This window comes from Sparus aurata, chromosome 19, assembly GCF_900880675.1.
Source record: "Sparus aurata chromosome 19, fSpaAur1.1, whole genome shotgun sequence".
NCBI lineage: Eukaryota > Metazoa > Chordata > Actinopteri > Spariformes > Sparidae > Sparus > Sparus aurata.
The window spans coordinates 20,597,605-20,622,006 of record NC_044205.1 but is presented as its reverse complement, the minus strand read 5'-3'; the positions used below and the strand labels follow the sequence as shown (position 1 = coordinate 20,622,006).

At 40.5% G+C, this 24,402-nt stretch overlaps 1 protein-coding gene across 1 annotated transcript in view; it reads left to right on the top strand.

Moving 5' to 3' along the window:
* Positions 1-19,290, top strand: part of ube3c (ubiquitin protein ligase E3C) — a 29,517-nt gene extending 10,227 nt beyond the window's left edge. Inside the window, exons 14-24 of the mRNA XM_030398763.1 lie at positions 339-565; positions 3,245-3,349; positions 3,974-4,061; positions 6,126-6,223; positions 7,078-7,210; positions 9,297-9,544; positions 12,203-12,415; positions 14,795-14,983; positions 15,071-15,137; positions 15,760-15,890; positions 18,174-19,290. Coding sequence (XP_030254623.1) covers positions 339-565; positions 3,245-3,349; positions 3,974-4,061; positions 6,126-6,223; positions 7,078-7,210; positions 9,297-9,544; positions 12,203-12,415; positions 14,795-14,983; positions 15,071-15,137; positions 15,760-15,890; positions 18,174-18,344 — 1,670 coding nt within the window. The 3' untranslated portion in view covers positions 18,345-19,290. The remainder of the gene's footprint in view (positions 1-338; positions 566-3,244; positions 3,350-3,973; positions 4,062-6,125; positions 6,224-7,077; positions 7,211-9,296; positions 9,545-12,202; positions 12,416-14,794; positions 14,984-15,070; positions 15,138-15,759; positions 15,891-18,173) is intronic.
* The last annotated feature ends 5,112 nt before the right edge of the window (positions 19,291-24,402 follow it).

Here is a 24,402-nt window from a genome sequence, read left to right as displayed (position 1 = left end):
CAGCTACTAAAATTAACTAAGTGGTAATATACATTGATTGCTGCTGGTATAAATGAATTCTGTACATTTAATTTTTCACATCTGTGTTTATAGTCACAATTTAGATGCGATGATAAAAGCTTTAAGAATGACTTTGGTTTAGGTTCCTTGAAAGTGCTTAAAAAAGTGCATGCATTTTTTTGAGGGAAAATCTGATCCTGATGAACCTTATCTGCTTCTTGACTTTGGTGGCAATCACGTCGTCTGTTGTTTTCAGCAGCTGCTCTTCGTCCTGCCGCCATATAAATGTAAAAATCAATATCTGTAAAAGAAATAGAATCCACTCTGCCTCTCACCAGGTCAGACGCAGTCCTCCATGATGCCCTTCACCCTGGCAGAGCTGGTGACTCTGTCTCGCTGTCTGAGGGACGCATGTCTGGGAATCATCAAGCTGGCCTACCCCGAGACCAAAACGGAGCACCGCGAGGAGTATATGGCTGCCTTCCGCAGTGTGGGCGTGAAGACCAACACTGAGGTGCAGCAGCGCATCCAGGCTGAGCAGAAACGCTGGGTACAGCTCTTCAAGGTAAGCCAAATACAACTACCTGCACATAACAGCTGACCGTTTCACTCATATTTGTCAAATAACTGATGTCTTGTATTCTTGTCTGACATGCAGCTGAATTCGATTTGAAACTTGATGCAGTGTCTTGTTTGCTCTCACTCTCACTTTCCCACTGTCCTTAAACTCAGCGTGGGAGATAAAGTGGGTGTGGTCAGGAGGCTGCACTGCCACTGTGTGTGCCAAACATACTCACACGCTTTGTTAACTCAAACACACACACAGGCCTGAGTTCACAGAAGACTTTTTTTTTTTTTTTTTAAGAAAAAAAATGAAAACACAAATATTGAAACAACACAAGTACCATATAGGTCACACAATATTAGTTCATTCAATATGCCATTCATTTTTTTATTTGGCACAGGATGTTTTGGCCATTGATATTTTTATATAACTGACAATTACATGTGATAACGGCAAAAAGCCGGCATATCCCAGTTAACGTTCACCCTGAAGCACACACTTCAACTCAGACACACACACACACACACACACACCTACACACGCACGCACACAGGCCTGCAAAAAACTGAAAACTGAGGTTGGAATTCTTTCTTAGAGAGATGGTGATAACGACCCTTTTAACAAAGATATAAACAGTATAATTCAGGCAACAAATGTTTTATTTATAGTGATAAATAGTTTTGGCCCCAGAAGGAAAGACGCATAACAATTCGAAGCTTCCTTTTAGTCAACCCCACATTGTTGCATGACCGAGGTGAATTCTGCTTCAAACATTTCTACCCAGAAATACTCTTTATCATAAAGGTATTTTCCAGTCCAGAGATGCCTTTTAACATTTTCACCACATCTCCTGGCCAATTTTTGTGTGAACTCTTGATATTTTTCATGATGATAATTTCAGATTTGTTTCTGTTTTGATTGTTGACACCTCAGCACGGAAACCATGATATGTGGCACATTCACATTAGGGTTGCGTCTTATGTAGCCTCTTCGTGCATCGGAGCATAGTGGCCTAATGCTCGCCTGTGTTTGTGGAAATCAAGCGTGTATGCATGAGCAGGCGAAGACAAGGTGGAACGCTGCCCTGGAGGTCATCCATTGGTTATTTACCAAGAGGAAATGAGGCAGAAAACAGCATTAACTTCATTCTCCTTGGCTCTTTTTCTCATTCCGCGTCTCTCCTTTCATTCAGCCTCTTCCCTTTCCTTAGCTCTCCATCAAGGAAACGGTAATTAAGCGACTTTGTTCTTGGCTGTTAGTCTTTGACAGAAGAAACACTAGAGTTCTGTGAAAGGTGGCAAATACGCGAAGAGCACATCGGGAATTTTCATAAAAGATCTGCTCAAAGGCCTCTTGTCAGCTAAAACGACCCATTAAAGAAGTGGGGAGCAGGGGAAATGCATTTTCCAAATTGAACGGTGGGATTTACAGTCGGTTTAACGCCGCTGACCCCTAACACGCTAATGTTTGGTTCGTGTCATCAGCCGTCCCTCCCCATCTTTTATCACCTCCATTGTCGAGCTATCTATTTAATTGAAAGAAGTTAATTGAATGAAAATGATCAACTAAGCTTGTATTAATATTGCTAATGGAACTTTCTTCTTGGCCATGTTTGGAGAACGATGTCACGTTGGAGTTTGGGAAAGGCCCATTAAGGCTTGCACTTAACCCGATGGGCTAATTAAGGAATGCTTATTCATTCCCAGAGTCAGGGGGTAGGCCTGCTCCAAACCCATCGCCACGCGCCTTTTACAGCATTTTGCACTTGCCATTATTGTGGACTCTGGTTGCCTCTTGGTGATTGGCCGAGATTGATTGTCGTTCTATGAAAATGACGTGCTTTAGAATAAAACATTTCGATTGAAATATTCTAGGCAGGGTATTATATGGAAATGGACTGGCTGTAACTGTTATTGGAAGACGTAACAGCTCCCTTAACGAATCTCCATGCAATGACATGCATGAGGTTATACAGCGGATGTCTTGACAGCGACTCGCCATGGCAACAGCAGCCTATTTTGTCCAGTCGAAGGAGACTGAAACCCAAAAGTTAACAATAAGACGTGCTACTACAACATCTTCAGTCCTGATTCTGTACCTTTGATGAAAATTGAGATATGAAAAATTGATATTGATCTTGGGTTGACATTGTTTATAAATACAAATATATCTATATATATCATATATAAAGTGAAAAGAAGTGAACAGAAAAGACCACTGACCACTTCAGAGTGCAGATTGTAATTGCGGTTAATGTTGATGGTCTCTGTGCACGTTACAAAGTCACAACCTTACATCAAAGTGAAATATCTTTGAGCCTTCTATCTTTGGGCCGGTCGAGAGACTCACTGGTACTTGCCGTGTCTCTCTTTTTGCATTCTCCGTTCGATGGCTGATGTCAGCAGACCTCGCCGGTAATTAACAAGGCTGGACATTGAGCGACAGCACAGGTCGTTTTTCTTTTATACTCCCCATAAATGGCGCACTAATGGCTGAATTCTCAAATTGCTTTTTTTTCTCTTTCTAAGTGAAGGCACCTCATCCTGTTGAACAGCGTATACACAGAATACCTTCTTTTTATCAGTGTTTATCAGTGCATTTCTTTATCTTACAATGAAGTGGATTAGAGATGTTAATGAGTGGGTGTATGCCTGTCTGTGTGTTTGATCTACTACCCAGGTCATCACTAACTTGGTGAAGATGGTTAAAGCTCGCGACATTAGACGACCCTTCTGTCCAGGAGGTCACTGGCTCTCTGAGGAGGTCAACATCCGAGCAGATAAGGTACTGGGCTGTCACCACAGCTGTTTAAATTTTGTTTTTGTTAATTGCTGGATTTGATATTATGCCAGATTTTAGCTTCAATGTGAAATATAATGTCTCTGCCTGCTTGTGAATAAAACACTTGATAATCTGGAGCTGTATTCACAAAAACTTTCTGCTATAAATTGATTGTAGTGGATAAAGTAGGTGATTGTACATAGAATTCTGCCTTTTTCTGTTTATGTTGTGCATACTTTGCCTTGTACTATATCTTTCGGTCTTGTTAATATGGAGCCATTTTATTTGTGTAAAAGTAACCACATATCCTAAATCAACAACTAAGACAGGGAAAAGTTTATGAAAATAAATTTTTAGGGGTTATTTGTATTTTGTTGGAGGGTGTTCTTTGAATTTCTCAAAAGTACCATTGTTAATAGCTGTGTTTGTCTTAAGTCAAGACTAAAGGCAATAGCAGGAGCTTCATCTTTTTCGAGATTCAAGAGATTTTATTTGTCACAAATAGAGTGTGCATAGCGAGTATAAGTATAAGCTAAGCTACAAACAAATGACCAATTAAAAGGAAGCAAAATGTGCAAAATTAAATAGTAAAAAGTATTTTTCATGACCGGCCTCTTTTCTCTCCAGGTCACCCAGTTGTACGTCCCATCCGCAAGACATGTATGGCGAACAAGAAGGATGGGCCGCATCGGGCCACTTCAGTCCACACTTGATGGTACCCTTATAATTTCACTGTTTTTTCTGCTGTTACAAAAACGGCTTTGATCAGTTAGCTGAAAAAACTGTATTAACTTCATGAAAATATTGGTCCTCGAAAAGAAACATTTTTAACATACGTTTGCCAGAAAAACATTGAAATCATTTTCAGTTCTCCTGCAATTACGTGTGCCAAAAAACAGTCAATGAAATATTTGTGAGCTAGAACAACGGGACTCGCAGACTGTCATCTGAAATGCCACACAGAGCTACTCTATTGGCAATGAATGAAAATGTAGAATGCTTTATAGTAATGCTGGCGTCAGCTTGATGCATAGCCCAGGAAATCACCCTAATTGCTACCCAAAGTCACCTTCTCTGTGTTTGCTCTTCATATTCCATTGAGCTGTGCATTGAGATTATTTCCCATAAATAGAGCTTGGAGTCACCGTTCTGGTTTCTGTCTCTAGCGTGCAAATTGCTTCTTCCTTCGGCGTAGAACTAGAAAATGGTTCTTCCTAAACAAGCCATCATTAATATTTTTGTTGCTAGGAAAATGCTTCATAATTTAAAGATGTCTTTCACAGCACTCCTCATGGCAAAAACCTCATTAACCTTCCTCAGTACATTACCACATTTTCTCTTCATTGGCTCAGTTAGGTGCTCAGAGGAAAATACACTGACACAGGCTGAGCTTCATCTGGCTCACTCTGAGCCATCCCAGGCTTCTTTGGTGTGAAAACAAGCTGATAACTATGTGTGTATGATCTACCTAATCCCACTCAGACGCTGTATGGGATAAATTCAATTAGTGTGAAAGTACCTGATGAACTCAGCCACATCTGGTCGGTGTGTTTGTCTGGCCTTTTCTCATTTCCTTAAATGGACGAGCCTGCGGCTGATGAATGAGCAACGTATTGACCACTCAGAGGCCATATTTCTCCTCAAAGATGGAAACCTGATGGGAAAATGCAGATCAGATTGACTAATTGAGCAGAATAATTGAGCTGCGGTGGGCGCAAAGCGAGGAGGGTGAAGAGCGGTTTAGCTATTGTGGCAATTTTTTTTGTGGGCTAAACAGTCTAAACCCCGACTTTAATACAAAACAAACATCAGCTTAATGGATAAAGGCCGGCAGGTGGATGGGCAGCTCACAGTTGGGTTAATTAAAAGGGTGTAATCAAAAGGGTGTAGGGTGGAAATGTCTTTAATGGATCGCCTGTAAATGGAGGACTAGGTCTTACTTACAGAGCGCAGCAGTGAGGGAAGTAATGATACTGTTAGAGTAGTGTTACACACAGACGACACCTGATGTCAGGAAGTAATTCTCCAGATAAAGTTTCCCTGAACAAGACTGTTAAACCATGTCAGATGCTGTCCTCTCCACTTGTAGTTGACTCTGACGTTTGAAGCCCTCTGGAGGAGACAAAATAATCTTCCAACAATGCTAAAAAATTTAATTTAATCATGATGAAGTCCCAGTTGCTGAGAAAAATATATGTTAAGTTAAATAAACATTTTATTTATGAAGGATAGAAAGATAGGAATGTATATAGTACATATTTTTAGTAGTATATTTTTGATCAGCTTGAGATGCTTGAACTTGAATTTGCAAAAAGATGATCTGCAAGTCTTTTTAAGGATTTCTGTTTTGTCTAGAGAAGGTAAATTGCATATTAAATACATTCTGATATTTTTCATAATTTGTGTATGAGTAAGTACTTAATCCGCAGATAATAATTTAAGGTTAACATGAAATACCATCTATCCATCCATCCATCCATTTTCTTCCGCTTATCCGGGGCCGGGTCTCAGGGGCAGCTGTCTGAGCAGGGACGCCCAGACTTCCCTCACCCCGGACACTTCCTCTAGCTCCTCCGGGAGGATCTCAAGGCGTTCCCAGGCCAGCCGAGTGACATAGTCATAAAATACCAGTTATATTTAAGTTACATCTAGGAATAAAATGTTGTCTGTCCTTGTGAACACAAAATATTTAGGTAGTGAACACAAAGAGATAAGAATGACTGATGGTCTAAAATCTGGAAACACTCTAACATGTTGAGTTTTGTCTGTGTCTCTGCAGTTGGTTTAGAGCCTCCACAGCTCTCTGTGTCTGAAGAGAGACATCTGGCCATCCTCACAGAGCTCCCTTTTGTGGTTCCCTTCGAGGAGCGAGTCAAGGTACTGCACTGTTGTCCGACAAACAAAAAGTGTCAATACATCTCATTTATCCTAGTTGTTTCACCCAAAGAAGCTAGCAAAGCAACACAGTAAATGAAATAAGCACAGCAGAAATGTCAGATAAGTTGGACATCTTTAAAGGTTACAGTTATGGCTGGAAATGACCAATAAAACATCAAATGTTTGCCAGTTTACCACCAGTTGTCTACAAGGAACTGAAAGGTTGCGGGGCTATTGCAGCGGTGCATGTGCCAACTTGCTGATGGAGAAAACAGAGGAAAAAGCAGCTAGCTCTGGGTTATTGATACTATAAAAAGATGTGTATCAAAACTATCATTGTGTATAGATATTTAGATATTTTTGACAATACTGGGTAGTGTATTGACAGAAACTGAGTCTTGTATTTTGAAATATTATGAAGTATCATGATTGCTATGTATAAATTAGGCAGGCCACTGAGGCAACAATTATCACTTCAGGATTTACCACAGGAAGTTGGCAAAAATCCAATTTATGTCTAGTCTGGTGTGTAACTACATCCATCATTTTACAGTAGTACTTAAATACTATAGGGCAAGTTTACAGATAGTAGAATATCCTTGTCAATTTGTTTTTCTGTCTGAATTAAGTCCCAGATAGCTGCCTTAATTGTACTTGCTATAACTTCTGTTGATTGTAGCCTACACGCTCTTTCTTCTCTTCTCTTATTGCACTGATCTACCCATAAAGGTATAATCTGCCAGAAAACAACTATTTTAATAATACGTAGCAGAAGCTATACTAGGAATGAAACATTTTTATAACTGAGAGGATATGTCACTGACCCTGCCACTGTGCTTACACCTGTCCTGTAGATCTTCCAGAGGTTAATCTATGCTGACAAACGGGACGTGCAGGGGGACGGGCCATTCCCCGATGGCATCAATGTCACCATCAGACGCAACTACATCTATGAAGACGCCTACGATAAACTCTCTCCAGAAAACGGTACGGCTTGCAGCATGCCAGTTTAAATAAAAGAAGGATTTTTACATATGCATTATAGGTTGTGTTAAATATGTGCGTTTATTTTCACGGTGACAAGTACAAGAGGGAGAGGAAGCATGCTGTGGTAAATGTTGACGCTGTACCGGAAACTCCTGTTATTCTCTATAAAATCATAATTTTGAGGATCAAGCTCAGGTCTGCTTTGAAAAGGTTAGCTCTCTCCTCGTTCAGAATATTGAATTTCGGTAAAGCATAATTGTGGTTCCGATTATTATAATGGATCACATAAAAGCAGAATCAATTATTTTAAGTCACCTCTTTTGTGTTTGAATTTGAAAGGGCACTTCGGTGGGGGCAATCTGATTAAAAAGAGTAGTAGGCGACCTGGGCTGAAGACATGATCTATATCATTTATGTGTCTATAACTTATAGCTGCCCTGATTTATCACTGTACATTAATTATTCTGAAAGATGACCTTTTTATAGAATTTGATTTGAATATTCGCCGGGTCAAGAAATTGCTTTCTTGCAAAATGTGTTTGTTGAGAAAAACAACAGGAGACACAAGATGTAAATAGTATTGGAATTATATATTTAAATTTTTCATCCATTTTCTCAGTTTACAGGAATATTTAGGTCATTAGTTGAAAGGTTCGCTTGTTTTTATGTTGTATTTTGCTGCAAATACAGCTCGTAAATCATATGGGGGAGACCTTGGAATTGAACCCTCCCCAAAGACGTTAATACAATAGAGTAAAAAAGTCAAATGCATTATAATACAATCAATCAACTGGATAACCTTGAGACATTGCTAATAAAAAATAAAGGTAGACAATACAGGAAAAAAGATATTTGCACATTATTTTAAATGATGTAGATATTGTAAATGCATGGAGACAAGTAAAATGTTGACCTTAACCGTGATTGATTTTAGAAAGAGCAGTGTGAAGGTTAGAAGTAAGAGTACTCGACCAATTGTAACCAACTCCCCTTACTGAACAGTTTGAAGCTTTTGTAAAAGATACAGCAGCATGTTATTTGACGGGTCTCACCGCTTCTCTTGCCTAACACTTGCTTGTGTCATCTTGAATACGTCAAGCACTTTAACCCATAGTTTTATTGTGTGTTTCAATTGTGTTTTCTTGCATTTAATTGTTGGTTTATGTAATACTGTTCATGAGCTGCAATCTGGGCCAAATCTCACCTTATTTTGGAGAGATTCTCCAACTCAAGGTTGAGGACCAGTGTCCTGTTTACAAAGAATGAAGTATAGAGTATAAAAAAAGCTGTAATTCAGTTAAAACACTTATTACTACTTTCCATAATTGTGGAATAGTATCATAGTCTATTCTACTATGTGTAGTATATTTATTATAATTATCTTGATTTATATAGTATTTTTCTTAACAAAGTTACAAAGTGCTTTCCAGGAAAAGTAACGGCAGATGAAACAACTCATTCATGACAATTTGTCAGCTTTCCCCTGTTACTACATTAAAATACTTGTACATGCAAAAGGAGGGTGTTGATATAAAGTCTTAAGGAAAAAGTTAAAAGGAAATAAATCTCACTAATTGGACAGATTTCCTTAAAAAAAGGAATGATAATTGTATATGTGATGAGATCAGTTGTATGACTGCATATATGGGGAGATTATAGGACAGTTTGAATGAGAAATACAAAGGTATGTTTTTGATTACTTTTAATTTAACAAGGCAAAGGGGTGTCGTTTCTGAATTTACTTAAATAATTTCATGTCAGAGATGATACCCTTTTAAGTGAGGAGCTTTAAGACATTAATTGATATGATTTATTGTTGGAAAGCAATGTAAACGTTTTGTCCAAATCCTGTAAAATCTCCAGACGAAGATGCGATTAGAACCATTTCAGACTGGGAATGTAAAAGCCACTATTAGAAATTGAAGACACCTTCAACTCTTTGACTCCATTTCCCCGCTGGAAATTGCTGTTAAATTAATGTAAAGAATGATAAAGACTGAGGCCACATTTATCAGCCGTTTGTTCATCTCTCATTTCTTTTTGTATCTATATAAATTCCTCCTCGTGCTCTTCGTCCTTACCTTAGAACCGGACCTGAAGAAGCGGATTCGAGTCCATCTTTTAAACGCTCACGGTCTGGACGAGGCCGGCATCGACGGTGGCGGCATCTTTCGTGAGTTCCTAAATGAGCTCCTCAAGTCGGGCTTCAATCCCAACCAGGGCTTCTTCAAGACGACCAACGAGGGCCTGCTGTATCCCAACCCCGCCGCCGAGATGCTCATTGGAGACTCCTTCACAAGGCATTACTACTTTCTAGGCAGGATCCTCGGAAAGGTGATGTTAGATATTCTCGTGTCCTTTCTAGTAACCTTCAAATCCCTAAATCAAAGAAGAGTGTGTGTTGATATTTAAGTGAAGTGAAAGATTTAGTCACAGACTGCTTTGATTTGATGGTCCAATAAGTCGATTAAGATCAATTGCAGTCAGTGTCAAGGCTGCACCCCCTCCATACTTAAATTTAAATGTTGTTTTGGTTTGTTCTGGATGCTGACAGTGTTCAGAGAAATTGCTGTCGTTTCTTTCCAAAGCAGATTTCAGGGTCGGGGTTAGAACTCGAACTATCGTGCAAGCTTCAGCTTTGTTAATTAGCCCTGTGCATAATCTGTTGACGGCATTGTTTTTCTGTCCCTTCCTTCCTCTGATGGCACTATTTATTAGAGTCTAATGTTGCTAAATCATCCTTAATGCATGTGCTAGTGATTGTTTATCAAGATGCCTTCCTCCTGGGGGGTGTGGGGGGGGGGGCTATCATCTCAACCCGGAGAAGAATTACCTCATGACAAGCGGTCGCCTCTCAATTAGGGCTTCCATTAGCCGATGATTCCTACCTCTTGTTTGTGTAGTGATTGCATTTGGCTGGCACTAAATCAGCGAGCCCACACAGACAGGACATAAATAAGCGTTCAAAGCATGTGGTAATAGCATTTTGATCTGTTTTACAGTCAGGAACATCCAGGTCTCTTCTCTCTTACTCGGCCCGAGATGGTCCGGTCCACTTATCAGAGCATCGTAACTCCTCCTCCTGCTCTTCCTCTTCTTCTTCTTCTGTATTCCCTGGAAGTGATCAATCAGCAGCCACGAGCTCTCCGCCCCCCTTACCCCCTCGCTATTGTGCTCTCAATAGCTAATGGTTCAGGCAATTAGGCGAGGGGAAATTAATTTGAATTTGACTTTCAATTAACCCTTCCTTAAGTTCCTCTTTCTCCATAAAAATGGACGTTTGAATGGCCATTTGAGAGGTGTATTGATATTTGTTTAGTGCCGTTATTGCCTGGATAAAAGGCAACCGTTTATAAAGATTGGGATTGCATCACCGCTGCGTGCACAGTGCACAGTGCACAGTGCGGCTCAAAGGACACGGGAGATTAATATTGTTAATTAATGTCCGAGGCGTGCCATTGTTGTGGAGGTGATGTATTACAGGCAGGAGTGGCTTGTCTGGGGTACTCACTGAAATGGGATTGAACATCAGAATAGAGGCCGGTCATCATCGCTCTTCCTCACTTGTCCACCCAGCTGACAAGGCTGATAGATTTAGGCCACAAATGGTGAAAACGTTTGCTTTTGTGGTTCGTCCTTCCAGACTTTGGAGTAAAAAGTTCATCTTGATCGGATCGTTTAGAGACGCGGTTTTGTCAAAATCTAATTTCTCATCATGTAGTTCAACCTGCCGGAGGTTCTCTTTGTGCCTCGTTCGTCTCTCATTAGTACAAAACCTCCAACCTCATCAGCTTTAGAGCCTCTCCGCTCCGTAGAGGGCGAGGAAAGTTTCACCCTCCTCCTCCTGCGCCCACCAGTCTCCTCTCACTGATCTGCGGCGACTGATACTTCCCTTTAGAGGTGTGCTAGGTTGGCGCCCCTGATTGATAGAGATGCGTTTGAAAGGCATTATAATTTTATTGATTCTTAATGTTGTAAATTAAGGATTGTATTTGGCAGCTAACAGAATGCACCTGCAACGTTGCTGGCATTTATTCCACCTGATGGTGCCGCGATCTGCTTTAATTGCGTTGCCACTGCACTCACTTATATTAAAAGGCCTGGGCCATAATAATTAATTCTTTCCAGCCCAAGTCATTTTGGCACAATTTCTGGCAATAAACACTCATAAATAAAGGAAGTGGCATTGAAAAAATAAGGCCAGAGGTTTTTTTCCATATACTTACTGCTGCCTCTTCCCGGCATAAGTGTTATTGATAGGTTTCAAGGGGCCACGCGGCGCATATGGTCTGAAACGAGCACTGGCCACGAGAGAAATACTAAGTGGATTATTTTGCATAAAAAATAGACAATGTTTGAAGTTGCGCAATTAACCTGTGTTTAGAAAATAGCCGTGATTTATGCGTGCCTGTGTGTTTAAGATGCATGCATTATGGAAATCCACTAGATTTATAATCCATTTAGCTGATGCGGTCAGGGTTTTTAGCGCTATCATTTATAAAGACCTGTATATTTTAATGCCTCCAACGGGCTCTTTTTCGGACTATTCCAGTACATTAGCTTTGGGTTTTATGAGTCACCTGCCCGGCTGTGGTTCTTAATGGCATTTAAGGTCAAGGTGAGAATTGGCATTTATAAAGTTTGAGGCGGGCGAAACAGAAGCCCGTGTGTTTTAGATAGATTGTGTTCTGTCAGATGTGACTAGATCTTATCACTCGATTCTTTTGATATAAGTGAAGTAGGCAAATTAAATGTTGTGTAATGTTTGTTGTATTTAGATCTTTGGATATGCACTCAGTAGTATTATGCGCGGTACTTGATGCAGGATGCAGTCCATTTAGTTTATCTTGGTTATCTAATCGTCATGTTTTATTCAGTGACACCCAAGCAATTTGTGCTGATTGACTGATGTTTGTGGGGGGATTTACAAGAAACGGACTGTATATTTGTCCTGCACTTGTCCTCCAACTAAACAGCTACGTTTTGCTCCAGGCGCTGTATGAAAACATGCTGGTGGAGCTGCCCTTCGCCAGCTTCTTCCTGTCCAAACTTCTGGGAACCAGTGCGGACGTGGACATCCACCATCTGGCGTCGTTGGACCCAGAGATGTACCGCAACCTCCTCTTCCTCAAGAGCTACGAGGGTGACGTGGAGGAGCTTGGACTCAACTTCACAGTGGTCAACAACGATCTGGGAGAAGCTCAGGTGACTGGCGTCTGATAAATGATTCACTTTTTCTTTCCATCTCCCTCTCATTCAGCCGTCCTTCCTTCCTCCTGTTTGGTCCCTCTTTGTGGCGTTAATAATTCATTTCCCTCATGATGTACCACTTTTCAGCTCTGAGTGAGATAAAGCACGTCGCCGCTGTCGCCCTAAGCTCTGCCGCGGCACAGGGAACACAGCGGCTCTGTTGACCGTTCCACCTGCCTTTCCTTCAGAAATTATCTCAGAACACGCCTGACAGAAGCAACTCGCTGCTCTTAAGCACGTCCCCCACAAAGCTCAAGGCTGCGAAGACGAGTCGCAGACCAGCACTCTGAGTCACCTGCACCCAGACCTGCACTCTTACCCGGAGCCCCTGTTTGCTCAAGGCCTTAACTCGTCTTATTAGCTCTTCTCAAACAACACCTGAAATGGTCAAGTTACAATGTAGCCCTCCTGGTCTCAAATAGGGCAATCGCAAACACGATAGGGAAAACAATTTGTGAAAGATTAGGCACACACCCGGGAGCAGTCTGCCCTGCATTTGCCCTCGTGAGATAGCCAAAGCAAGCAAGATAAGGACAGTAATTCTCTTACATTAGCACATAATCACAATCCACTGTTGGGGAGAGAAAAAAAGGCAAAAAAATATATATATATATTACCTGTCAGTGAACCACATGCTGTAGGCAGCATTCAGGAGATGGACAAAAAAAGAGGAACACACTTACTTACTTATAATGCAATCTAGCTCCGTATCACTGCACTGTATACTATTATGAAGCTTATCAATTAGTTTTTGTTAAGACTGCGTCAGAGAGCTGCTGATTCATTTCTGTTGTTAAACAAATATCCTGTTAAGTGTCTCTCAGTCAGTTTTTGTGACAGTCTGCGTGTGGCAACGCTTAGTCATTGCTGATCAAAATTACACAAAGGTAGTTGTGGTAATAACCACATCCGCATACTGGATTAAAACTCCCCACGCTTTACGGGACTGAAAAACAAGACGTTTCATTAGGCTTGAAACAGAACTCAGATTCCAAAAGAGTTAGGATGCTGTGTAAAATGTAAATAAAAGCAAAATGTAATGATTTGCAAATCCTTTTTCCACCTGTATTTAATTGAATACAGTACAAAGACAAGATGTTTGTTGTTCATAATGATAATCCTTATTTTTCATTACAAATTCGATGCCTGCAACACATTAAATGAGTGCCAATATCCCAGTATTTCCCCAGCATTTATTGTTTTTGATGCTTCCATTCTTTATTCAACATGTTAATCCTGTCATGTCTCTGAGTGTACCCAGATTTGTCTTGACTAAATAAATGGTAAAAACAAAAACATAAAGACAACTGCAGTGCAAGGTAACAATAAATAAAATAACAAAGACAATCTATGTATAACATTGTAATATTTGCAGATAATGTGTCAGGAATTCAGGTGAAGACTATTCAGCCCTTAAAAAATCCTCATAACATCACCAAGAACCAACAGTTTCCTTTTGTACTCATAGACATCAGCCACTTAATAAAACCAGATTTTTTTTATCAGGATCCATGCATTATTCCCCAAGAAATTAATGAAAATGTTGTAAAAAGGCAGATCTCACAATTTTAAAGATAGTTGATGGATATGAACCAAAGTTATTGGGCTCTATTCTGGGCTGAAATCCTTCCTCTATTCAAGTTTCATGGAAATCTGCTCAGTAGTTGTTTTGCAATCCTGCTGACAAACCAACCGGGGAGAAAACATAACTTAATTGGTGGAGGTGATAAAAAATGAAGATTTCAGACTTCCACCTTTTAAACGGGACCTGAAGAGTGAATTTGACTGTAAAGTCCCTCTATCAGTCGTGGAAGTCTTGCTTTCTGAAAACACATATACCATATGCAGGAAAACGGCACTGGAAAAGGATGAACGTTACATTTCGTCCCTCTGTAGCCGCTGTGATGTCGTCATATGCCGAGCTTTATGAACAGAGATGAGCACATCCTATCAAGTGCTAACTGCTCTATAGCTAATGAAAAGAGAACTTGAGGCCAAATTACATTGGACCAGATGTTCATTGGATGTACTATATTTAGAAATGCGCTTTAACCACACATACACACACTCACATTGAGCCATACCTTTAATCAGAGTGCTGTTGGAAAATATCTTAATTACCTCGCTGTGATTGAATTAAATGCACCTGGCACTTACATTGTTTGTTGGTCATCTGGCGCCCAAAGCTGCCTCGGTGATATGCATAATTAAACATAACACTATGGCTGCTTAACTGTAATATTACTCAGCTACTGTCGGGACCAAGACATGCAAAAAAAACTCTGTAGATAAAACAGTAGAAAATATGTAAATACAAATGTCATTTTGAACAAGGTGGTCGAGCTGAAGCTTGGAGGAAAAGACATCCCTGTGACCACGGCCAACCGGATAGCCTACATCCACCTGGTGGCTGACTACAGACTGAACAAGCAGATCAGGCCTCACTGCCTGGCCTTCAGACAGGGTCTGGCCAACGTGGTCAACCTGGAGTGGCTGCGCATGTTTGATCAGCAGGAGATCCAGGTAGGCTGTGCACGACGAGCAAAACCGTCCATCAGACTGCAACATATTTGTAACTCACAGACACTTCAAATGTATGTCTTCTAATAGGTGCTGATATCTGGGGCTCATGTGCCAATTTCTCTTGATGACCTGAAGAAGTTCACAAACTACTCAGGTAGGTGCCGATGTTACAGGTTCACCTTTCCATGGTGCCCAGAGACCCTTATACAGGGTGTCTGTGGGTCTGTAAAAGGTCTTCTATTATCTGAATTTTAGGCCTTCTATGTCTTAAATATCTGAAATGTGATTTTGAGAAATCTGAAGCCTGTTGAAAAGGGTTAAATTTGAAGCCGCTGCAAATGGTGTAAGAAAATGTTCAAATTTGACCCAGCCTCTGGGAGTCGCATGGGGAGTCAGAAATATGCCTGCCGAGACCTTCTGGATTCACATCGGGAGCATCACTAAAGTGCTGCCACCAACGCTATCTACTCAGCACCTACATTGTTAACTCTTGGAACTCGCCATGTGACCTCCAGAATTTTTCACATTTAGGGTTTTGTTTGTCTTTTTTTTTTTATTAGTAAGATTTTTTTTTACACTTGCCCATACGGACATGAAATAGGTTTTGAACTGCGCTCATAATCAACATGAAAAGGTCTTGAATCTTAAACTATACTTCGGTGATTAAGAATGAGAATTTAACATTCAAGCTTTTAATTACAGTTTATATACATTAAATGGTGGGGGTAATGTAGTATGTGTAATTGTTGGTCACATAATGGAATTTTGTCTTTCAGGTGGGTACTCGGCCACTCACCCGGTCATTCAGATCTTTTGGGAGGTGGTCGAGGGCTTCACAGACGAGGAGAAGCGCAAGCTGCTGAAGTTTGTCACCAGCTGCTCCAGACCTCCACTGCTGGGCTTCAAGGTGAGAGTTAAGCAGACTTTCCTCCTTTGCTTCATCAGACTGCGTGGTACCTCTATCTTCTATCATTGGCAGGTTTTCCAAGCTCAACAGAAGGGTGTGATCCCTCTTAATGGACTTGTAATGAAAATACAGACTGATAACAGCCCTCAAAATGATCATTTTCAAATTAGACGGCGATAAGACCGGCGTGGTGAGGTCTTATCTCCATGCCCGCTGTTGTTTTATAGTTCATGACCTTCCTCCGTTCAAGAACTCCGTCTGCAGCTCTGTTTGTGTGGGCTTGGTCGGAGACCCTGGCTGGACAAATATTGTCATTCAGAGCTTGTAGCAGGTTGAACTTTTGAACGTATGCCTTCTGTGTGACATGGCTCAACGCAGCAATTTCCTGTTAATGAACATACAGGGAAACTATATCTCCCCGTAATTGTAAACATTATTTCAGCAGTGCTGAATCATTATTGCTAACCTATTTCTGAAATGATCTCCTAATTGGAAGTCGTTTCATTTTCTCACTGACTTGATTTGTGGGACACTTGGGGTAGCTTGAGATAGGAGGGAAAAGCAGAAAGTGTTGCTCGGGGCCATTAAAGAGTTTTTATGTGTCTTTCTTCGGCTAACCAGAAGCTGTAATCATCATATGATTGGTTTTTGTACTCTTTATGGCTGTCATTAGTTAAGAAAACCTAATTGCACTACTGCAGTAGAGTGAGGGAACAAAATTCTCCTTAAAAATTCTTCTCGGTGCCTCCTCTCGGGGTTTGAGACTTTGCCTTCCCTCCTCATTTAATCAATTTGACTTTGGCCAGTGTGTGGATCCACCCCACCCTCCTCGTCTCTTCTCCGGGCCGGAACAGGGCGGTAATTCGTGGGGGGAGCGGCCCCTGACCCGGCCCTCAGCCTGAGCCAGCTAAGCCTTAATTAGCTGTCGTGAAACGGCCCAGGATTCATTAGAGGAGAAATAGCTCTGTCAGGAGAAGCCATTTAAAAAAGATGATGGAAACTCTCTTTTTTTCCAAAATGATAGCCGTGGTAATGGCACTTTCTCAATAAGCAACGATAGTTTAATACGGTAATTGTCAGAAAAATGGGGTCATTACGGCTAAGCCCCCGAAGAGCCATTTAATCGGGCGAGTATGGCCGCTGAAGCGTATATGCTAACTTTAAATAGCAGGATGAAATCAGGGCGGAGGAACGTGTTCGACCGGCCGGGCTTGTGATGGACATGGTCGGTGTCACAGTCTGCAGATGAGGTGGCCTCATCGCAGGAAGGCTTGATTTAAAAAATGCCAGATAGACAACATGAAATGACCATTCCTCCCGTGTCTCATCCAAGGGTCAAACTGTGGGCCAGCTTCTCTCTCAGTACCTTTCAAACATTAACCTGGTTTCTTAAATTTATACTTCCACAGTATTAGCTTAACGCTTAATGTCTCTCTTTTAACATTTATCCCCTTGTGGAATTTGACATTTATTGCTTAATCATGATTGCTTTGGACATTGCGATCATCAACACGAGTTGATGCATGTCTCCTTTTTTTTTGGTCTTTAAATGCCTCAAAATGTTCCAATATCTCTGCAACTGCAGCTAATGTGTCTGGCGATCATTAAAGAAACAGTTCATCGAAAAAAATAATATAAACTGATTATCTGCTCACCCCCATGCTGACAGAAAGTCCTACATAACTATAGTAGATGGCGACTTGTTTTCAAACATAAAGAAATAAGAAGAAGAAAAGAAGAAATAACCCTAAAATGGCTCCATATAGAGTCCAAAATGATTGTAAAAGACATTATTTATACCATCGGCACATGGTAGAATTTGCACACCCACTTCAGACATGGTGCTGAAGATTTCCGCTTAAGAAAATGTATACATACATTTTTTTTTAATTATATTAAATTTCAAAAAATGTGATCTCTGGACTTCCAGAGATGTGTGTCACAAAACCTTCAATCAGCATGGGGATAAGTAGCTAATAACTAGATTTAAGTTTTCGGTTGATCTGTTCCTTTAATGACAACTTACTGATTGGAACATTTTGAAACATTTAAACACAAGAGGAAAAGATTGATGATGATGAGCGCAATGCCCAAAGCAATCCCGATAAATGTCAAATTTATAAATAATAAATAAATATTAAAAGAGGGACATTAGGAGTTAAGATAATACTGTGGAAGTATAAATTTAGGAAATCAGGTTAGTGTTTGAAAAGGTGCTGAGAGGGAAGCTGAAATTTCATTTTTGGGTGCACTGCTCCTTTAACACCTTACGTATGCACACAGGAGCTTTACCCGGTCTTCTGCATCCACAACGGCGGCAACGACCTGGAGCGCCTGCCCACCGCCAGCACCTGCATGAATCTGCTCAAGCTGCCGGAGTTCTGCGACCAGCACCTGATGAGGAACAAGCTGCTGTACGCCATCGAGTCATCCGCCGGATTCGAGCTGAGCTGAGGAGGGCGAAGGCTTCTCTGTCCCTGCGTCCGTTGGAGAGAAAGACTTGGGGAACGCAAACGATGCACTGACCTGTCATGATTTACTGTGTTTGTGTGTGTGTATGAGTGTGTGCGTGCCAAGCCGTGGGTTTTTCCACAGACTGAGGAATAAAGGGGTGCAAGGATGAAGCGGGGTAGGAAGCCTTTTTTTTTTTTTTTTAAAGCCTTGTTGCTTTTAAGTAATTTAATTGTGAAATCTTGTGTCAGAACTTCAGAAGAAAGCCGCGATACAGTCGATTTTCATGCAAGAGTAAAAAAAAAAACAGGAGGTGCTGCTGCTCTCTTGTGTAATCTAACATGAACACGCAGTTATTTTTCACCAAAGATTAAGTGGCATCATATAAAAAAAGGCAATATAACAGACAGACGGACAGACAGACAGGGACGGACTGTAGGACTCGAAAGCAGCCTCGCGGTGTGCCAAGGGCTGCAGAGGAAGGGAAGCTTTCCTTGTACAGCCATCGTGTATTTTCACATCAAGGTCATCGAAACTTTTTTGTGATTTCTCCAATGATTATCAACAGTAATAACCGTCATGTCTGACAACCATACGTAAGTGTGCACACGCCATCCGAAGTGTGTAAACAGCTTATATTTGCTAGAGTCGGGGGAGAGTATTATATGATAATGGATTTGTGAATATGTATATGTTTACTCTTGTATTATTCATTTACTCAGTATTTGTACAGGTTTGTTTTTCTTTCCTTTTGTGTGACGAGTGGAGGCCTCATGTATTCAGACATGCTCGCTAAGGTGAACAATCTTCTTCCCTGGTCAGTGCCCTGAAGTTTTTGCTCTCTGGGAGCGTGTCATAAGGCTTCAAAATGATCAGTGTACCAACAGGGTGATAAAAACAAAAACAGGACGGTAAGGAAATGAATAAACCCACTTTTCTTTTTGCATTTTTCCTTCCATAGTCTCCTTCCTTGTTGCTTTGTAATTTACAGTAATGACCGAGACATAAAACAGTGCTTTGTGGGAAAATCTCCTCCTGAGTTTTATGGCCTCTGACATATAATTAAAGAAACATCCAGTTAAGAAACACTGAGCAGAACTATTCTGGCCTTGAGATGCATTATCGGGCTGAGCACAAATTAAGATTGTGTGCGTTTGTCATAAATCTACCTGCTCTCCGACGCAGCATAGCCCCAGGAAGAGATCCATCCCCCTTTGGACCGAGTCCATCTCCCCATCCTCTCCTCCGTGCTGCTGAAACAGCCAACTTTCTGCCCTCTCTTCTCCTCCTCTCAGAGCCCGAACCTCACGCATCTGCTGGGCCAGGGAACTCAAAGTGATAATTGGGTCTTAAAAACCAGACTTGTCATTGAAATGAGGGATTCATCTCAATTACTATGAGATTTATTTAAGACTATTACCTCGTGATGGATTATAACTGACAAAGTTAATGCAGGATGTTATGAATCATCTTCACTGCGTAATATACTTTAGCTTGCTCAGAGGCCTTTTAAGGGCTAATTGAAGCTTTTAGGCTTGTTTATCTTGCTGCGGTGCAAGGAAACATCAAAAAATCACTTTAAGGGGGTTGTGGATCGGAGCTTACTTTGCAGAAGATTATTCCGAAAGTGCAATCGACTGTGCACGCCTGTAAAAAAGCGAGCATTAAACCAGATGTGAGTGGCCAACATGGAGGCGTATCTGACAAGTTAATCATGAGACGGAATGACATTCATAGCTGCAGGTAGTGCATCAGAGGGAAAATGTCTTTCAAGGCTCTCAGGTATGTTTTGTTATGACGGAGTGCCATCTGCTGGTCAAACTGTGGCACCACACAAGGAACATTTTGAACATTTATGGGCCTTTATTTTATATGTCTCCGGTGAAATCAGGCCTTCTTCTGCCAGACACAGCTTTGAATAAAGGAAATGGGTTGAACTACAGCTCACTGGAGACACTTCAAAGATTAATCCTTACACTTTGGCCGCCTGGTTGCAGCAGTAAAGTCCAAAAAAGTTGCCTTTTCTGTCAGCTTAAGCTAAATATAAATATAGATAAAGTTTACTATTCAGGCATTAATTTGGCATTACAGCAAATTAGGGCAGTATAATGTGTGAGAGTGCAGCCTTATGGGTGTACTCTCTGCCTGTCCAGACATGAAAAGGGTGTAGCCCAACCTTATTTCTGGGTTTCAAAAGTCTGCATGTGAGCAGCAGCTTAGGGCAACTTTCTCCGTGAAGGATTTTCATTCTCTGTCTCCTAACCTTCTACATCTGTCGCTTTACTGAAGTACATTGCAGCCTTCAGTCATAACAATCAAAGAAAAGCATATAAAAATCTATGCGAGTACGTTTATAGAAAGCTATCGACTGTGTGATTAAAAAATGACCCGTGCACCATATCTATTGCTGTGATTCCTCCTGCTCAATGAGTCTAATTAGATACTGACTGCCCATAATGTCCAGTGTAATTAATAGACATCTGTCATTTTCATTGGGTCTTCCTTAGCTGGCAAGAGCTCCGGCCGGCTTTAACTGCAAGAACGACCTTCATTTTCCATTTAAAATCAATGCGAGTCTGTAATTTCAGCCTCAATTCGGTTCAGAACGGCAATAACCTGCACTGCTTCATTCTGCTCCTCTGAGTTACGATGAGTTCAGCCCTCTGGTTTTCTTTCTTGTTTTTTTTGTTCAAACAGAGTTTCTGTGTCTTGCCCAGTTTACTGAGTTGTGGCCTGAAAATAGTCTATGGAAGCCCAGTCATGCCAAGAAAAGCCAAATCTTGACCAAGTGGCGCGTTGGTGGTGTATTTATAAATACAAACTGGCAAATAGGCCTCTTCTGTGTGGGCAAGAACATCATGACGTCACCCTGACTAATATTAGTAATATATAACAATAATGAAATATATTTAACACTTAACAAAATCTGCACTTTCAAAAGCCAAACATATACGAAAGGCTCAGAGAAGCATTCTGTGCAAACAATGAAGCGAATGGTGAAAAGTGAGATGAAAAGCACAACGAAATTAATAATTACTTATAAAATACTTAATTTGTTATATAAAAACTAATAAAATACTATATATACATGTGAATTGATGTGATGGAAAGTTCAGTTATTTTATAAAAGCATATAAAAGTCTGGTTACTTTTCCTAGATTTTGCCTTTTTCACCAGAAAAGTGTCACACTTTATTTTACAGGTCCACAAATGTCATAGTAGGTGGTAATAACTAAGTAAAATATTTGAAATGTCTTTAGTTATCCACCAAATAACCACAATAACTGCCTCAAAACTTGATGAAAACCACCCAAACATGATTTGATAATGATATTCTGCTTATTTCCAATAAGCAGTTAATTAATTGCTATTTTCTTTAATACATTTCCAGGTAACTTCCAACAGGTTTCTGCTCAGCGGGACACTAAACTGAGGTTCTGTGTTGCAGCTTAACTTCAGCAAGTTGATGTATATTTTCTTAAACATTGACATTTTCACCAATTTTTACTGTTTCGGAAGGTCAGTCCAACTTTGGAACAACTTTCTGAAATGCCAGTTTTGTTTTGTTTTTTTATAGTTAACTACAACAAAAAGAATTGAAATGAAATTGTTGAAAACGTCAATGATTAAAAAATGTTCTTCAGTGTACTGACCTGCAGAGGTTGGAGAGAAACTAGTTGCAAATTAAGTTGCAACAACTCACTTCAATTTAATGGCCTGCTGAGGCCATTCAATCGGTTCTGCTCTGAGGTTTCTTCAGTTAAAAGGCAGTTTTTCTCCTGCCACTGTCGCCAAGTGCTTGCTCGCCAGGGGAAATGTTAGGGTTTCTGTAAATAAATGAATCGAAGGATTCTGGTCTAGACCTGCTCAAGATGACTGAATCGTTTAAGTGAGACAAAAACTAGTTGAAAATCAAAATGACATAATCAGCAGAAGTTAAGCAGAAACAAGTTGAAAGTTTCCTGGGAACACCCTTGTGTTTGGACGGAAACCAAAACCTGTGTTCCAACCTCTGTAACTCTGTGTCAGTATGTCATTGAATCACACTAACACTTCTAGAAAAAACTTGAGGGTGTTACCTTTCCAATGGTAGCACATCCCTGAGTCTCAAACTATGTGGGAGCTGTCATGCTTTTAATTTCGGTATGTCAAAAACAAGAACCTTAAAATGGGTTCATTAAGTGGTTAAGAAAAGGTCAGCTATTTATTAACTGCTTGTTAGAAAGAAATAGCAGAATATTGATAAGTGATATTGGTGTAATTCTCATCACAGGGAGTTATTGTGGTAATTTGGGGGTCATTGAACAGAAAACCCAAATATGTTGCTTGGTAATTACCACCTTGCTAGTCTAGATGCCATTGTATAAAAAGCTCAGTTGTTACATAACATTCATTCTGGCTCTTCCCCATTTAAGTGTCCCAGTGAACTCTGCCAGTAAGAATATAAGATTAGGGCCGGGGCGCTGGGGTTGTTATTAATAGTTCTGACTATTAATACTTGTGCTTTTACAGCTAATAATTGCCAAAAGATCTTCTGTGTAGCCTGCCCCCCTCTCTCAGTCGCAGGGCTGGTCCTCAACAACAGAGCTTTGAGGCAGAAACTGATCATTACAGTCATAGGTCACCTGTTTCCCACACTACACGACAGATGGCGCAGAAAGCGGTTTGTCAGGTCTTCTCGGTACCTGTTCGTTACCTGGCGGATAATTAACCCGGTTTCTTGTCTACCTGGCTCGTGTCTCTCTTTATGCATTGTGCACATGTCTCTCAGTAGAGACAGCCCTCTGTCCTCTCCTCTGTCCTCGCAGGCTGCTCTGTGTCATCACGGGTGTGTGAGCAGGTCAGTGAGCAGCGCTGCTGTCGACACTCAAAGGCATGCTGCGTTCAAGGACCCCTCGTACTAAAAAGCTTCTCATTGGTCATGAATGCAGCTTGACAAGCATTATCTTCTCAAAGTCCAGTTAGTGACCACAGACGCGTCAAATTCTGCCTTAAAATTAACTTTTAATGTTTTATGCTTTCTTACCTCTTATATCTGAAATATTGATTTTTATAAAGGCATATAAAAGTCTGGTTACTTTTCCTAGATTTTGCCTTTTTCACCAAAAAGGTTAACAGGTTATCTTATAGGTCCACACATTTCATTGTAGGTGGTAATTACCAAGTAACATATCAGATTTTTTGGGGGGGGGGAATTATCCACAAATAACCACAATAGCTGCCTCAAAGCTTAATGAAAACCACCCAACATGATTTGATAATGATATTCTGTGACAACACACGCTTCAATTTCCACCTTAAATGAATTTTTTAGTTTTTATGCTTTCAGTCCTCTTGTATATGTTTATTTGAAATATTGACTCTGTTGGGTTGTGAAACAATTCTGCAATGACAAGATAAATGAGTGTCCCATGGTGCTCTCCAGTCAGAGCACAGTAGCAACAAAATACAGGAAATATCATATCTGAAAGTAGATTAGAGTAGATTGGAAATAAATTCTAGCTCAATATAATATAAACAAATTTAACAAAATATTATTTGCCGCTATCTCATCGAACAAGTTCCCATGGGCCTCGTTAACTGAAGCCAGAACTAATATTATTGTTCCAGCAAAAGCAATAGAGTTTGAAACATTAATGTTTATGTTAATTTGGTGATAACAGTGTTATCACTGTGTTGATTGGATGACCTCACTCCAGATTTTCTGTGCAGTATGTTGGTTTGTGATAACTTCTTCAACATAGATTTGTTACCATATCATCCAAAATATTAAAGGTATTAAAAACAGAGTTTGACAAAGGGCCCCTCAACATGACATGACCTCGAGGTTAGGTAAAAATAAAAGAGCCATCTTAAGTTCTTGGACCCTGACTGCTTACATCTATGTGTGGACGGTTATCCACATATAGATGCAAACAGTGAAAGACTCAGGCATTTTATTTCAGAACATTTTATTATATTTTGTCCATCTTAGATCTATGGCTGCCAGATCTGTACCGGAGACCTGATCTGTTTTTACTCATGTGCGATAGGTTGGGGATTAGACACGGTGTTAGGGTTA